We start from the raw sequence: 16,626 nt of genomic DNA, 5'->3' as shown, positions 1-16,626 counted from the left end.
ATCAGCTCTGAATGATTTGAGATGACGTATGGTGGGGATGGTAGCTCCGTGCCCCTCTGGTCATTATTTTTTTGCCACACACATTACATTACAAAATACTCTGAGCATGCGCAGTGTAGTTTTTACAGTCACGTTCACTTCACAGCGAGAGGAAGGGGCATAATCAGGTTTTGTCCCACATGGCTCTAAACAGCTCAATAGGCACACACTGTGACTGTAGACACACTAATTAGAAGAACACAGACTAAAACAGCAATGTACAGACGAATCAGATGATTAAACATGATCTTAAAATATATTTTATATATATATATTTTTTTTTTTTTGCATTTTTGTAATCATTATTTGTAATACTTTCTGCTGACACTAGGTGGGGCTGTGCCCCACCTGCCCCTAATGACCAGTCGCCACTGCGCTTGTCCATGTTTGTGATTGGTCGAATGCTCCAAATACCTCCCCTTTCATGTGAACGCGCACCTAACTAGATAGGACACGGCTGGCTTGAGCGATCCACTTGATAACCAGCGTCGTAGTACAGCTTAGCGAGAGCGCGTATGTTTTGGATTGGGCCAACCGGCTAACTCAAACATATCCAGGTTAGGTTGAACCAGCTTCGTAGTACAGGCCTCTGGTGGAGCACACAGTAAAACCCCAGAAAGGGCAGAATCTAATGAGCCAAAAGTACTATGTCATGCTTATGCTAATCATTATTTAAGCTTGTTTTTATACTCTTCTAATTCCCTCTTAAAACCAACTTAAATGTGTCTTTATAAAAAACAAAAACAATAATATGATCTCTTCAGTTTAAAGAACATGAAACAAAAACAACACAAACCTCAGGTGTTTAAGTTAACTACACAGGTGTTTCCCACTCAGGCAGATTTAAAGACGACCCGGGCCTATAGCTCGGGTCCTTTTTTTTAAACCAGGAAGTGCTGCAGAGTTATGTACATCAAAAATGTTTACATTTTGTTAAACAAAATAATATAATCCAAATATGATCAATGAAGTAAAATATGACATGATCTTTGTCAGGATAGAATAGTTAGAAGAAAAAAAGATATCTCCCTTACAGAAAATAGTTCTTATTTGTTGTGGTTTTTTTCTTCCTAAAAATGAAAGCAATATGTGAAAAAACAAACATTTAAATATTTTAAATGTTCTTTAAGTCTCTTTGCAAGTTTTTTAAGGCTGTTCCACATTCTTTAGGACTGTCCTATGGGTTCCTCAGGAGTGTTCTACAAGCTCTTTAAAACAGTTATATGTGTTCTTTAAGGATGTTTAAAGGTTTTGAAGCTTGTTCCACGGGTTATTTAAGGTTGTTATATGGTTTATTTCAGGTCGTTCTATGAATTATTTAAATGTTGGTCATGGCTGTGTAATGTGTTATTTAGGACTGTTCTACAGGTTCCAGGATTAGGGTGTTCTACGGGTACTCTACGGGTTCTAAAGGTTCTTTACACTGTTCTATTGTTCAGGCTGTCTATGGATTCTTTAAGGCTTTTCTTTAGGTTCTTTAAGGCAGTGTTATGTGTTCTTTAGGATTGTTTTACGTGTTCTCTCTGTTCCACATGTTCTTAAACGCTGTAAACCAGGTTCTTTAATCCCCTTTACAGGTTCTTTAAGGCTGTTCAACATTATTGTTTTAGATTGTTGTACGGGTTCTTCAATGCTTTACAGGCTCTTTAGGCAGTTCTAAATAATACTTTTACAGAAGTATTTTGACACCGTCACATTCGAGCAATATTGTTTTTAAAGTGAAGCACAAGGGTTGAACAGGGTTTTGTTTATTTAAAAAAAATTACTTTAACATTTTTTACATTATTATATTATATATAATATTGTTATTGTTATAATTATTATTAATATTATTGGTTTTTGCAGGTGCATCATTTTAGAATAGAATAAAATAAAAATATATAATCATTGAGAAGTAAACATTTGCACAATGTACTATAGAGAGGCGAAGTCCCTCCCTTTCCGGTGGACCTCCATGGGACCTCATTTCGGAAAAAGTATGTATTGAAGTCATTAGGCGCGTTCACACCGCAGTACTTTTCCCACTTTAGTTCCGATATAGTTCCGAAATGTTGCGTTCACACCAAAACAATCCGGAACTAAAATTAGTTCATGAGAACCTTTTTACCCCCTTTTCCGTCATTCTTTCGTGGGAGAAAAAGGTTCCTATTTCTGATTGGCTGGGCGGATTGCAAACCACGCCCCGTAAAACTGCCAAAAAGTTTTGTGAAGCCGCCATTTTATTATCCTCGCATTAGCATTAGCAGTAGAAGCTGCTGGGAGTCCCAGCAGCTTCTACTGAAGCCAGTCCCCAACTCCGGGGACTTCCGGCCAGGGACTTCGGGTGGCAGTATACGCCATGAAGTTGGTTTACTGGCGGCCTGCCAGTAAACCCAAAGCAGAAGAAGAAGAAGTGACGTCACCGGCTTCATTTGCCTAATCCTCCCCCAGGGACTTATTCCGGTGTGAACGCGATCTGTACTTAGTTCATGAGAACTCTTTAGTTCTCATGAACTAAGTTCTGATGAACCTTTGTGGGAAAAGTACTGCGGTGTGAAAGCGCCTAATGGCGAGAGAAAGATTATCTTTCGATCCCGTTTGAATTGTGCCACGAATTACACATATGATGTTTGTCAATTTAAAAGATAATTTTGCAAGTCAAAAAAATGTAAATGTGTCGTAAAACTGTGAAGTAACACTTCTTTTGTGTGAAACCGCTCAATGAACTACATCTCCCGTCTCGCACCACACACCAAGACGGCCGTCACGTTGGCACATTTCACTTCTTTCTTTCAGAATGAGGCGAAAAGTATTAAAAGAGGTGAAAATCATTACTCTGGGCATGTTGAGAGCTGGACATACACAAAAGGGGAGTTAGTTGGTTCCGTAAGAGCCAGCATGCGGGACCGGGATTCTGGGATTTGTAGTCTTTCTAGTTGCATATTTTTCATAGACTTATATTTCAACAGTTTTACGACAAACTGTGAGTTTTTTGACATGGACATGATTTTTTAAGATTGACAAACATCATATGTGTAATTCGTGGCACAATTCAAACGGGATCGAAAGATAATCTTTCTCTCTCCATTGACTTCAATACATCATTTTTCCGAAATAAGGTCCTATGGGTCGGAAGTAGATGGGCGGGACTTCGCCTCTCTATAATAAAAAATCTACATTACAAAACATACAGTAATGTATAATTGTTAAAAACATTTAATGCTAAAAACAACAACATGTACAGTGTAAAGGAATAGTCCTAAGTGATATATCTAGTATTGCACAGAATACTGCAGAGTGGAGCTGTTGGAAAAGTGTGCACCTGAAGCAGTAAATAAAGACAAGTCGTAGATTTTGGATTTTTTTTTAAAGAGAGGTTTGAGTAAGAGATTGCTTTTTATAACTCAACCCAAAAGATTTGTATAAAGGCTAATGGAAGGAGTAATAAAAGAGGACACTGAGGATGAAGACGAGGAAGAGGAATTCCAGGAGTTTCCCCCGGGCGTCCAGCCAACCACGCTCAGAGTTCATCTTCACCATTAAAACTCCATTTTAAAATCACAGCAGCTGGCCTCATGCATCACTGCTGACACACACACACGCACGCGCATGCGCACGCGCACGCACACGCACACACACACACACACACACACACACACACACATCTCCACAGGAAGGTGGGAATATGTTTTCAAACCTTAAACCTCCATGCTCTCTTGTATCCAACAGGGGGAAACGTTTTTTTAAAAGATGTTAGATTGTGTAGAGGTCTATAAGAAAAGGTGCCTACTTCTTACCTGATTTATTACCTCAGAAAACTTTTTTCTGGTTGAGTTTAAGGTCTCAACCTCTTGATTCAAGTCTTCTTCAATACATCATGATGTCATTTTGGTCGTTATATACCCGTTTAGAGTAAACAACAAAGCAGCATATGCTTTAGGGCAGGGGTGGGGAACCTTATTCCTCTCAAGGGCCATTTCAATTTTTACAACATCCTCCGAGGGCCGTACAAATTATTGAACTCAACCTCTACTAAAAAAAGCAACCTCTTAATCCAGATATCTTTCTGTTTTATTTTCAAAGTTTTTATGTTATGCTTTGGAGAGAGTGTGTAAAAGGCATAAGGAGCAAAATGCAGACACCCACTATGACTCGAGCATGCATGCACGTGCACGGTTGTGGCATGACCACCAAAACAGAAAGATATGGACACAAGATGTGTGCAAAATGTATTTAGTTTCCTATCCATGTGAACATGATTTAAGTGGGGGGGGGACCTAACCTCCTCTAGGGGGGTCTGGGGGGGAAGATTTTTTTTTATATTGAAGTTAATAAATGTAGTGGAGTAAAAATACCAGGTTGACCTTAAAAGCATCAATCTGGTGCACTTTGAGAGCAACATTAAGAGATCTATGGATACATCTCTCAACACCCATATGAAACAGAACTGTAATCAGATTTACTTTTTCTTTATGGATATTTTACAAATCACTCCCCTTTTAAACTGTATTGTTGTTTATTAATAACAACTTTTTTGTTGGTATTTTATACCTGTTTTTCATTTATTCTCTTATTTTTTTATAACTATAATGATCATATAAAGGTGTGCCTTTACCTCACTGAGCTGAGGTTATTTGAGCCTCTCAGTCTGAAAGGAGAGAGCTCTCTTCCACCTGGTTGTAGAAAAAGCTCCTTATATTCGTTAGCATAGCTAGCTAACCAGATGCTAACAGCTCGCTCACTCACACAAAATACGCTCGGGCCACATACACACACACAGCCGAGCTTGAATGACACACAAAGACCCAGAAGTAGTTGTACTGTAATGTAGCATATTATTTTCGATGGCGTTATTGACTGTATGATCAGTATGTCAGATGAACAGATCGCCACTGGGTTTACAACTGAAGACCCAGCCACGCAAAAACTGCGGCATGTGTACGGATCCTTAACCCCTAGATTCCACCGGGTCCGTCTGCGGCGCGTTACGGCCGCGTTACGTCCGCGTTACGGCTGCGCCGTGGCGCTCACGGCGATCGCGGCCACTCTAGTCAATGGGTGCTATTCCACCACACGCGGCGCGTTACGGCTCAGAAGCGTCCCAGAAGCGTCTCGGCGCAGGGCTCCTCTAAAATTAGGATGAATCCTATTTTTGACGTGGAACGTTCAGAGCATATATAGCATATATATATATATATATATACACACACACAAACAAATTTTGCAGACCCTATCCCTCCGTAGTCTTTCAAGTAGGAGGAGAAATGCCAGCGTTCTCCTCCGGTTTACAGGCACTGTGTAAATTATATATATAGAATAATTATGATGATGAATGCATTTTTTTACCACTAAAATACAGCAACACATCTTTGATTCATGTCGTATAACTGGAATATTACAGTTATTATTAACTTTGTCTGTACAACGTAGCCTGCCCAAATCAACAAAAACTGCGAGCCGGCAGGCAAGACGCTCCGCTTCTGAAATGCTTCTGAAACGCGCCTGGTAGGGTATGACGCCGGAGGAGGCCGGACCAAAACCGCGGCGCAGCCGTAACGCGCCGCAGACGGACCCGGTGGAATCCAGGGGTAAGTGTACTGCCATTTTTGAAGTGCTGGAGCGGCGTTCCGGTGCGTTCCGGCAGCACTACACCACGTGATGACACTACGGTCGTGTTGTGTTCAAGGAACCTATCCTTGGCCAGGAAAAACCGGCACTCGCTTGTTTAATTCTGTTGCGGTCTAGATTTTTTTTTTTTGCGTGTGTTTATAAATTACCTTGAGGGCCGTATCAAATGGTCTCGCGGTCCGTATACGGCCCGGAGGCCGGAGGTTCCCCACCCCTGCTTTAGGGCGAGGCTACCTTGTGACTGACAGGTCGCTGTCTGTGTTTTTCTCTTATAACTTTAACCCTTTTATAATTTGTGTTTTCATTTCATCTAAGTTAATTGCAACATTTCTGCAGCCTAAAAAGAGGCTTGTTCAGTGGTCTGTTGTACCCTCTGTATCACTTCAGTTAAGATGGCCAAGATGGCAACGTCCAAAAACAAAGATGATATGAAAAAACAATAATGTGACCAGTGGCGGCCGGCCCATAGGGGCGCTAGGGGCGCCGCCCCCCCTCTTCCCACATTAAAAAAATAAATAAAAATAATAATAAAAAAAATATATATTTAAAAAATATATTTTTTATTTTTATTTTTATTTTTAATAAACAAGGTAAATATTATAAATAGTGCATAGTGAAATAATGCAATAAGAGTCTATATACAAGTGATTGGAATATGATATATTAGACAAATAATTTCTAAGTAGCAGCCAGATGAATGTTATGGATGTTGTTTCAAAGTTCAGGTGTTTAATAGTCTTCTGCAGTGGCGGCTGGTGGAAAATATTTTAGGTGGGGCTGTGGAAATGGTGATCAAATAATACTAGGGGGGTCCTGGGGGATGCTCCCCCGGTAATTTGTTTTGAGAAAAGACCCCTTAAATTATGACTTCTGGTGATGTTAGAGGGGGGGAAGGACAATTTGAGGCTTAAAAATATGAGAAGACTGATCAATACCTCCATAACTTCAGTGTGGTTAGAGCTATGAATCTTCCAAAACTTCCAAACACCTTGTCCTGGACATAGTTTCTACAGCATAAACTGTGCAACAGTACAGTATGCCCACACAAACTGCAGAACACCGGGGCTTTGGGAACACTGATTTAATTCCCATTTAACCTGTTAAGGGGCTTTTTCCCCCCGTTTTTTTTCTCACGAAACTGTGTCTCAGGGCTTCTTAAAATGTAATAAACTATTCATGTGTCCTACTCAGAGTGAAACGCATCTAACTGATGATATGAACCATGTTTACCGAAACAAAACACAAGTCTCACAAGAAGCGTCTAAATGAGCCCTGAGCGAAAAAATGCTAACGCACTCTAGGTATAAATCAATCGATATACTTATCGGATATGCACAAACAAGCTTACAAGCTGAGATTCCACAAATTCTAGAAATATAAGTATCATCACTGAGCGATCAGAACTCGCGACAGGGGAAGCAAATACAGACATCACACAACGTAGCTTTAGGTAGCAAAACATGGAGATATGCTCACCTTTTGCAGAATAACAATTCTGATCAAAAACGAGAAAAACGCAGCTGAAGGTTAATCCATAGGTTAATCCAATGTGTCTGTCACTTTGAAAAATGATTGATGATCCATAATTCCATTTTTATGTCAAAAACTGAGTTTTCATTAGCTGCTAATGGTAGCTTCCAGAGTGTATGACAGCTTCCTTTTTTTGTCTCCTTGGATACGAGTCCAAACAACTCACAGACTGCACCGGGCGCTCACGTAGGAGCCCTGTGACTATCAGATTTGACGACGCTGATTGGCTGAAATTATGTTTCGGCGGCATAGTTTAAAGATAGCAACAGTTGGCTTCTGCTGCACTTGCTGCACTCTCGTCTGGGCGCTGTGCATAGCGCCCAGACGAGAGGGAGTAATGATACACGGGCAAGGCCAGGCAGGAAACATGTGACTTATCAGTAACTTTAGACATCGTAACACAATTTTAAATGAGATTTTATTGTAGATTATACATTTTACTGATACCAATTATATAATATTTACCTTGTTTATTCAAAATAAAAATAAAAATAAAAAATATATTTTTTAAATATATATTTTTTTATTATTATTTTTTTTTTTTTTTTAATGTGGGAAGAGGGGGGGCGGCGCCCCTAGCGCCCCTATGGGCCGGCCGCCACTGGTCTTCTGGCCTGTGGGATGAAACTGTCCCTGAGTCTGGTGGTTTTAGTCCGGATGCTGCGGTACCGCCTGCCAGACGGCAGCAGACAGAACAGTTTGTGGCTGGGGTGATGGGGGTCTTTTATAATCCTGAGGGCTTTCTTTAAGGTTAACCTGGTATTTTTACTCCACTACATTTATTTTAGTTACTTTACAGATTTGGATTAATGATTGAAATATAAACAACCCTTAAATCAGACTTTAGTTACACCTGAGTACAATTCAGTGAAGGTGATTGTCAAGTGCAAACAATCAGGCGAGATATTTGATAGTTGGTGCTTGAGAAGACAAAAAATGTATCTGCAGATCCCTATAAAGCATATTCATTACTCGTTATTCTCTAATCGTTCATCAAAAACTGTATATAATGGCTATTTTACTCTGAGTCCTGACTCCAATTGCTTCAGAAGTTTCCCCCACAGTATCTGTCTGTGACATGGGCCCAAAAATACCGTTTCCATTTTTAACTGAATCAATACCAAGGACGAACACTTTTATAGCCCTTATTTAAATCATTAGCGTCTGAAAGTTGTGAAATGCGCTAAAAGCCAAATCCAAAGTCATTTTAAGTTTATACTTAATTTGAATGAGCTGAGAGCAGGAGATCAGAGGCGGCGCTTAAGGAAAACTTAAGTTCGCAGGCTCCATTGGACCAAGATACGGCTACTGTTGCTCTCCAGAATCAGGCATCATGCGCCACTGAACAACTTTCATCTGAACGGGGTCCCGCCTCCAACGCTGTATCCAGTTCCCTTTATACATCCATGATTGACACCAATTTTATTTTCAAATCATATGTTATGATGATATACAGACAAAACTGTTCACACCATAGATAGATACTGTATTCATCCCAAATTGGAAAATGATTTAGTTTTTTCTCCTGAGCATTATTTATCTGACAGCTTTAATTCAGACTTTTACACAACAATCATATGAGAAAACCGGGTGACTTGTTCTAAAGGGGCCCTATTACGCTTTTGGGGGTTTCCCTTTCCTGTAGCGTGTTTTGGTTTCTGTGGATGTAAATGGTCTGCAAAAGCTAAAATCCAAAAGTTCACAAAAAGAGGTGGTGCAGCACACACTGAAAAAACGTTGACTTTAATTAAAGATAGGTTAGTTGACAGCAATAAGTTAAAATAAAAAGTATTAGGTTCAACTTCATATTCTTGCTTTCTCCAATGTGAAATCTGTCGACATAATACATTTAATTAAAGTCAACATTTCAGTTTTTTCAGTACATTCAGTATGAGAAAAAATAAAGCCCCTTTTGAACATTAAACATGGAAACATGTCACAGTAGAGACTCTACATACTAATATGAACCTGAAAATGAAAACAATATGTCGTTTAAATTAAACTCCGCCACCCTTTATTCAAATACTGCTGATATTATATTGCTAATTTCACTGATTTAATGTTCACTGTTCTGTAATCAGCTGGCGTATAATTTCAAGATTCTTAATTAGCCAATACAATCCAAAATTGTATACAACTGTTTGCATTATTTATGCTGAATATATATTAAGCCATAAAGTATAATATATGTTATACATTTTAAGGATATATATTGGAGCAGTACAATTAACTGATTATTAAAATAATGCATGCAAATCAACGCATGGAAAGTTATTCAATGACATAACATAAGCTGCTGCATTTTTAATAACTTCTAATGTCGTCCTATTTTGTCACGCTGTTTTTTAATTATATGGTATAGCATTACAATTAAAGCATACATTTATGCAATGATTGCATGCACTGTGTGAAATGTATTAAGGGAATTGCTACTTTGGGGTGTGGACACTCACAAAATGAGTTTATATATTTTTTTATGTTTGTTTATTATTTAAGATATAAACATGTTATATATATAAAGCATCGCTCTTTATAAAAACATTTATTTTATTCGAACAAATCTTAATTTTGAGGCTTTTCCAACCATATTTTCATATATGCGATTGATTTTAAATCAATTAATGAATCAGATTTAATTTATTTACATGATAAAACAATTAAATCCATTGATGACCTATAGCTTTACAAGGTTGTATGTATTATATATATATATATATATATATATATATATATATATGCCTATGCAGGCTAGGCTATACGTTTTTATGTAGGCTGTATATGTATATACAGTAGGCTATATTTATAATTTAGATATTAGTGAATGACATTACACTGTGATTTATATGTATCAGATTTGTACCCTCCCCCTCCCTCCCCCTGACCAAATAAGGACACACAGGATGAACAGATTGTCCCCCTGATCTTCATTCACCGGAATCCAAACACACCTCCCTGCTGCGGAGAGAAGGAGGAGAGGGGGGGGGGGGGGGCAGCAGCAGGTACAAATGGAGGGTGGAGGGATTGACGCATGCGCACTCGCGCTCCATCCCCTCCGCATCGCCCCCCCTGTCCTCCCTCCCTCCTCTCTCTTTTTCTGCAGCATCAGTACCACACTCCCTCCCTCCCTGCTCCTCTCTCCCTCCCTCATTCCTCTCTCTCTCCCTCCCTCCCTCCCCCACTCTCCCTCCCTCTCTCTCTCTCTCTCTCTCTCTCTCTCTCTCTCTCTCTCTCTCTCTCTCTCCTCTCTCTCTCTCTCTCTCTCTCTCTCTCTCTCTCTCTCTCTCGGTGGTGTTGCTGCCGGGCTGCTGCTGCTTTGCGCGCTGCGGGGCCACACTGCAACCGCACCGAGGAGGAAGAGGAAAGAGCCGCGTAACCGAAAGGGGGGCCAGGCTGAGCCAGAGCGGCGGAGAGGCACCATTAAAATAAATAAAAAAGAAGAAGAAGAAGCAGCAGCAGCGGAGGGTCTGAACGCACCGGATAATAAAAACCAACCTCCCGTCGGCGGAGACGCGTCACCCCGCGCTGTTCCTCCCTCCATCCCTCTGTCCGCGCACGGGAAGTGAAGCAGAGGTGCAAAACGAAGAGGAGGACGAACAGAAAAAAAAACCTTGTTGGGGAATCTCGGAGCGCAAAACGACGCCGGACACCTCCCCCCTCCCCCCCGCATCAGGGCCGATTCTCCGTTTTCTAGCAGCCAGCTCGGCGCGGCGACACCATGAAGGACCGTACGGCGGAACTGCGAAGCGTAAGCTCAATTTTTCCTCTTTATTCCCATCCATGTTGGCCTCCATGTTCCCTCCTCCTCCCCCTACCCTCTTCCTCTCTCTCTCTCTCCCATCCTCCTGCGGCCGCGGCAGCTGCACGGCCTCGCCACCTCTCTGGTCGATGAAAGCGGCTAAAAAGCCTCGTAGAGCCGGCTTGGTGTGCGCGGAGCGGCGCGGCTCACGCTGTGCATACAGAGTGGGGCTGCAGATCTGGGGGTGGATGGAGCCTGAAAGGGGGGCTTTCCTCACACATTTGATAGGTTTTTCTCTCAGTAGTAGGCCTATCTAGTGTGAGTGGATGCTCGGGAGCTCACTCAGGCTGGAGGTCACGCTCACAGCCGCATGTTCGTTTTATTCTCTTCTCCGCGTTTAGCAGGTGATGTGCGCGCGGCGGGTTTAGACGCAGAGGCCCTGCTCAGGTTTTTCTCTGCTCGTGCAGCGCTGCATGCATGATGGGTAAATGGGTTTAAAAAAGGAAAATAAACCCTTTACCATTAATGCTAAGGTGGCCGTGCAAGTTCACGCATGCGAACCTGGGTGATCTGATGGAGAACAGAATGCAGTGATTTTTTTTGTCTTCTTTTTTTTTACTCAGAGGCCGCATCCCGCAGCCCGCGCGCCTCCTCCCTGATGGAGAGGCTCGTGAGGGTGGATGTGCGGCTGGGTGGAGGCATTACGGTGCGGGCGGAGCGGAGGATGCGGTTTTATCTGCTCCTTTTCCGCGTGTCTCCTTTGCCGCTCTCTTACACCACCCCCCTCCCCCCCGCCTCACCCACACGGTGATAGTGAAACGATGGGGGAGGGGGGGGTTCTTCATTGTACCAAAGCCTCACCCATTTTATGACTAGTGGCTCTGCATCGGGTGACTGGAGGCTTTGACGCGTGCGGTATGCGGGGCGACGCGGTGCGGTAGGGGACTTCTCCAAGCGAACAGCTGATGCAGGCAGTTTGGGCGGATTGTGGGGGGATTTTTTTTTTGGGAGGGAGGGGATGTGTAGGGGTGTCACATCAGCTGCTCAAACTCTGCAGCAGCTCCACGCGCCTCCCGCCGCCACCACCCGGGTTCAACCGGGTTCGTGCTATAGGCAGCGAAATACAGCATCTCTATAAATATATTTGTATTAATACCTCTATTTATATCTGTCAGTGCGCCCATTTAATACTACAGTGATTTATTGGAGATTTTCATGAATTAATTTCCATTTTATTACATTTTCTGCAACTCCATTTTCCTCTCACGTCACGTCTCTGTTACAGATGAATTGTGGGAGATCAGCTGATCAATAGTATCGAGTGTGTGTGTGTGTGTGTGTGTGTGTGTGTGTGTGTGTGTGCGTGTGTCTGTGTGTGTGTCTGTGTGTGTGTCTGTGTGTGTGTTTGTCGAGGTAATTTGCATTAAAAAAGTGACAGGCTCAGCACCGCCTGGAGTTTACCGCACTGCTGTCCATCCATCCGTCCTCCATCCTTCTCCATCGCTCCTTACTTCCTCCATCTTCCCTTCATTCCCCCCACCTTTCTCCATCTTCCATTTGTTGCCTCATTCCTCTATCTTTCCTCACTCTCCATCCTCAATCTTTCTCCATCCCTCAATATTTACTATCTCCATCCTAACTACATCTATCCTTCATCCATCCTCCATGTATCCTCCATGTATCCTCCATGTATCCTCCATGTATCCTGCACATTTCTTTCCATCCCTTCATCTTTTTTTTGCTCAATCTTTCTCCATCTTTTCTTTATCTTTCTCCATAATTTCATATTTCCTCCATCTCTCTTCAATATTTCCTCAATCTCTCCTCATTATTTCCTCCATATTTCTTCCATCCCTCCATCTTTCCTTCTTTCCTCATTCTTTTTTCATCTTTCACTATCTTTCTATTTCTATCCTTTCCGTCCTCCTTCTATCACTTCTTCTAACCATCTTCAATCTTTTTCTTTTCCTGCATGTCTCCATCCTCTACTCCACTTTAACTTCACCTTTCCTCCATCACCTTATATCAATCTTTACATTCCTTCTTCCTCACCTGTTGCATTTCTTTACAATTTACTTTAACTAATACTTATTTGCATTATCTGGCATTTAGTGTATAAAAAGTCACGTCTTTGGTCCGAACCCTATATAGACTAACTATGATAAATAAAGGTATTAAATCATCTAATTTAAGTAGCTGATATTAGAGAATATTTTTACAATTCTGTGACTAAAATGACACATTTATCACCAAAATATGTGGCGATTTCATTAAAAGTCAAACAAATTTGTTGTTTTATTCATCCTTAGATTAGCCTGTTAAACCCCATGCCCCCACCCATGGGGGGCAAAACACAACAATATTCACGAAACTGTGTCTCAGGGCTTCTTAACATTTAACAACCTATTAATGTGTCATACCCACTTAACGGGAAGAAACTCAGCTAACTGACGATATGACATTTTTTTACTCAAACAAAACACAACTCTAACGCCAAGCGTCTGAATTAGCACTAAGCGAAAGAGTGCTAACGCACTTAGCACATAACTCACGTTAGCAATCTTTTATACTTCATCGGATCTGCACAAACAAGATATGAAAGCTGAGATTCCACAGATTCCAATGGTATTAGTATCATCACTGTGCGACCAAAACTCGCAGCAGCGAAGGCAAGCAAACACAACACACAACTTCACTTTACAGAGCCAAAACGGCAAATACGTCTTAGCTTTGCTGTTTTCTGATCAAAAGTTGTGTTCAATGGCATTAAAACGCATAAAAACGCTGCTGTGTATGAGAGCTGTAACCCAGCTTCCGGTTTTGGGCATGCTGGCTGCACATCACTCTCATTCACCAATGGTAATGTTGGATTTAGGAACTTCCCCTCGATTCTATTGGCTCTAACGGTCAAATTTCACTTGCTTTGCATCAATCTTGATACAGGGTACTTATTATATGTTATAGTTTGGATTCCTTAATCTTTTAGTCTACTATCCCATCATTCAAGGGTGGTTTTCACTATAAGTAATGGTTTATTTTGGGACGGAAACTATAATTTACTTTTTTTTACTATGTTCAATCTGAATTTACTTTAAAATAAAAACATCTATATTGATTCTGACTTTTCTACATCCAACTCACAGGTTTATCATTACTTTGAGAAAATAGATTATTAATTTACCCCTTTTAGAAGTGAAGATATAGTCATTTGTTCTGGGCATGTCATTTTCGAGCCTGAACCTGAAAAACAGGCGTGGGGTTTAACTGGTTAGGTTGTAATATTTAGGTGTTTAACATTTCTTTAAAAGTTCTTAAATATACATTTTAATATGATATAAAACACGGACAAGCAGGACATTCCCATATTTGAAAGGGCGAAAACAGCATTTTCTGAATTTATCATGAAAATGACTTGAACGATTAATATTGTCAAAATAGTTGGAGGTTATTCTTCTGTCCCTTGATTAATGGTTGCAGCTCTAATTAAACTGTGACTCGCAAAGATGTAGCCTAAAGAATCCTAGAGGGAGAAAAGAGGAAAAGGGAGACAAAAAGGAAGTAGTGAAAATGGAGGAGAGGAGGAAAGAAAGCTAAAACAAGAGATGGAAAGTGTTGTAGAGGGATGGAGGAATAAAGATGGAAACAAGAAGGGAGGGCGGACAAGGAATAAAAGAAGGGAGGGGAGGAAAGGATGGAGCAAAAAGACGAAATAATGAATGGAGGACAGAATTTCTAGTTAGTTAAGATTGTAGAGCTGTAACATTTAAATGTAAACTCATGTAAAAATGCTAAAAATGTAATACAGATTTTTAAATGTAATATTTGTCTCCTTATTTTCAAACTGAAACGGAGAATTGAATTGAATGTATTATGTCTTCAGATTTGACATAACTGTATTAGGTTAGTTGAAGGCAATAATATTAAGTTCAAATACAAAAGAAGTTCAAATTTTGTGACATTTGTTGACATAATACATTTATTTAAAGTCAACACTTCAGTTTTTTCAATGTACACGGCAGTGATTGAGTGTCATTGGGTCAAAACAAGACAATATAAAATATCTTGAAGTGTAATCTGATGTTTTATGGACCAAATATGCTGCAAAGATTAGTTGACATAAAAAATGTGAACTATTTCCATGATTAAGTAACATTCAAACATTGACATGTGCTGTTTTTCTCAGTTTTATATCAAAACACTGAATATAAAAAAAAATTGCCATGGACTTTGAGAAACTGGCATTGACATTTGTCTTTGTCTTATCACATGTTATACATCAAACCAGTCAGAAATAATGTTTGAATGCAGCCCTAATACAGCCACTTGCCAAATATGAGCGGCAGCCATGCACCATCCAAACTCTGTTACATTTTCTGAGCATTTAAGAAAAACACAACTTCTCTCGTAGTATTATCATATAAAAAGTGTTCTGTGCTTTGCACTGAATAAACTGAATCATTGACTTTAGTGAAATCAACAAATTCCACATAACTTTTTTCAGTGTGCCAAGCGTAAAGCCAAAACTCACAGACATTTCAATGATTTGTACGGCAAAGTTAGGTTTGGAAATGGTATCATTTCCTTTTTGGAGGGCATGCATAACACGGCATAACACCGGAGCCTCGCTGCGGGGAAACTTTGGCGCTGTTCCGAGTTTGTTCTAATCTGTCAAAATGACGGACTGCTTTCAGATTTTTCCGTCATTGTTGAAAAAAATCCGTCATAGACGGATAATATTCGGTTAACGCGACATCTGGCTGAAACAGAGGGGATTATGGGATGCTACAATGATCTGTTTGGTATTTGGAGCCAAACATTTCAGTGACATGTTTTGTATCTGAAACCTATAATATATTGATGTAAAAGAGTATAATAGGAGACCTTTAAGCTTGGACCGGAGCTTGCTTATTCTTCTTCTGCAGTGCTTTAACGGCACACACTGGTCTCTATATACATTAAATTAATATTCACGTAACAGCGGAGTGTAGCCTCTCTCCTTCTTCCTTTGAGCCCTAATGAGTCCTCCTCCTGTCGGCCATGTTGGATCAGTGGAGTGTGATCCGGCTCCGTGCTGCAGCCGGTAACAGATGCTGCTGTATCATGCAGCGGCCGCTCTGAAACAATTCTCATTTATGTAATCGTCCACATTACAGAAGCTGCCTGCTCCTCTTCCTCATCTTCTTCCTCTTCTTCCTATTTTTCTTCTTATTTATTGAACCTAATATTTGTATTTAAACTTAATCTAATAAAGTTATGGGAAATGTGTTGACGTCATACATTTAATCAGAGTCAATGTTTCAGTTTTTTCAGTGTTCTTCCTCTTCTTCTTACTTCTTCCTCTTCTTCCTCCTCTTCAGTTTCTCCTTTTCCTCCTCCTTCCTTCTTCATACTCCCTCTCTTCTTTTCCTTATCTTCATCTTCTGCCTCTTCCTCCTCTTCCTCCTTTCCCACTGATTTCTTATTTTTCCTATTTTCTCATCCTACTCTTCTCTCTCCTCCCTTTCTTCTTCTTCATCTACCATTTCCTGGTTCCTCTTTTTCTTCCTCCCATCCCCTCTCCCATTCTTTTACCTTGTCTTCCTCCTTCTCCTGATCTTTTTCATATTTCCCTTTCTCATCTTCTTCCTCCTCTTCATTTTGCCTCCTCTCTTGAACAGCTTTAGAAATAATGCAAAGATATAGTCTGCTGTCCATGATTGAGTTGGAATAAAAAA

The 16,626-nt window shown here is 40.6% G+C and overlaps 1 protein-coding gene across 1 annotated transcript in view; it reads left to right on the top strand.

Annotated features, from left to right (window-relative positions):
* The first annotated feature begins 10,472 nt into the window (after window positions 1-10,472).
* The window catches only part of stx1b (syntaxin 1B), a 67,677-nt gene continuing 61,523 nt past the window's right edge, over window positions 10,473-16,626 (top strand). Inside the window, exon 1 of the mRNA XM_034113750.1 lies at window positions 10,473-10,921. Coding sequence (XP_033969641.1) covers window positions 10,892-10,921 — 30 coding nt within the window. The 5' untranslated portion in view covers window positions 10,473-10,891. The remainder of the gene's footprint in view (window positions 10,922-16,626) is intronic.

This window comes from Trematomus bernacchii, unplaced genomic scaffold, assembly GCF_902827165.1.
Source record: "Trematomus bernacchii unplaced genomic scaffold, fTreBer1.1, whole genome shotgun sequence".
Lineage (NCBI taxonomy): Eukaryota > Metazoa > Chordata > Actinopteri > Perciformes > Nototheniidae > Trematomus > Trematomus bernacchii.
The sequence above is the reverse complement of the archived record's forward strand: the minus strand, read 5'-3'. Positions and strand labels throughout refer to the sequence as shown.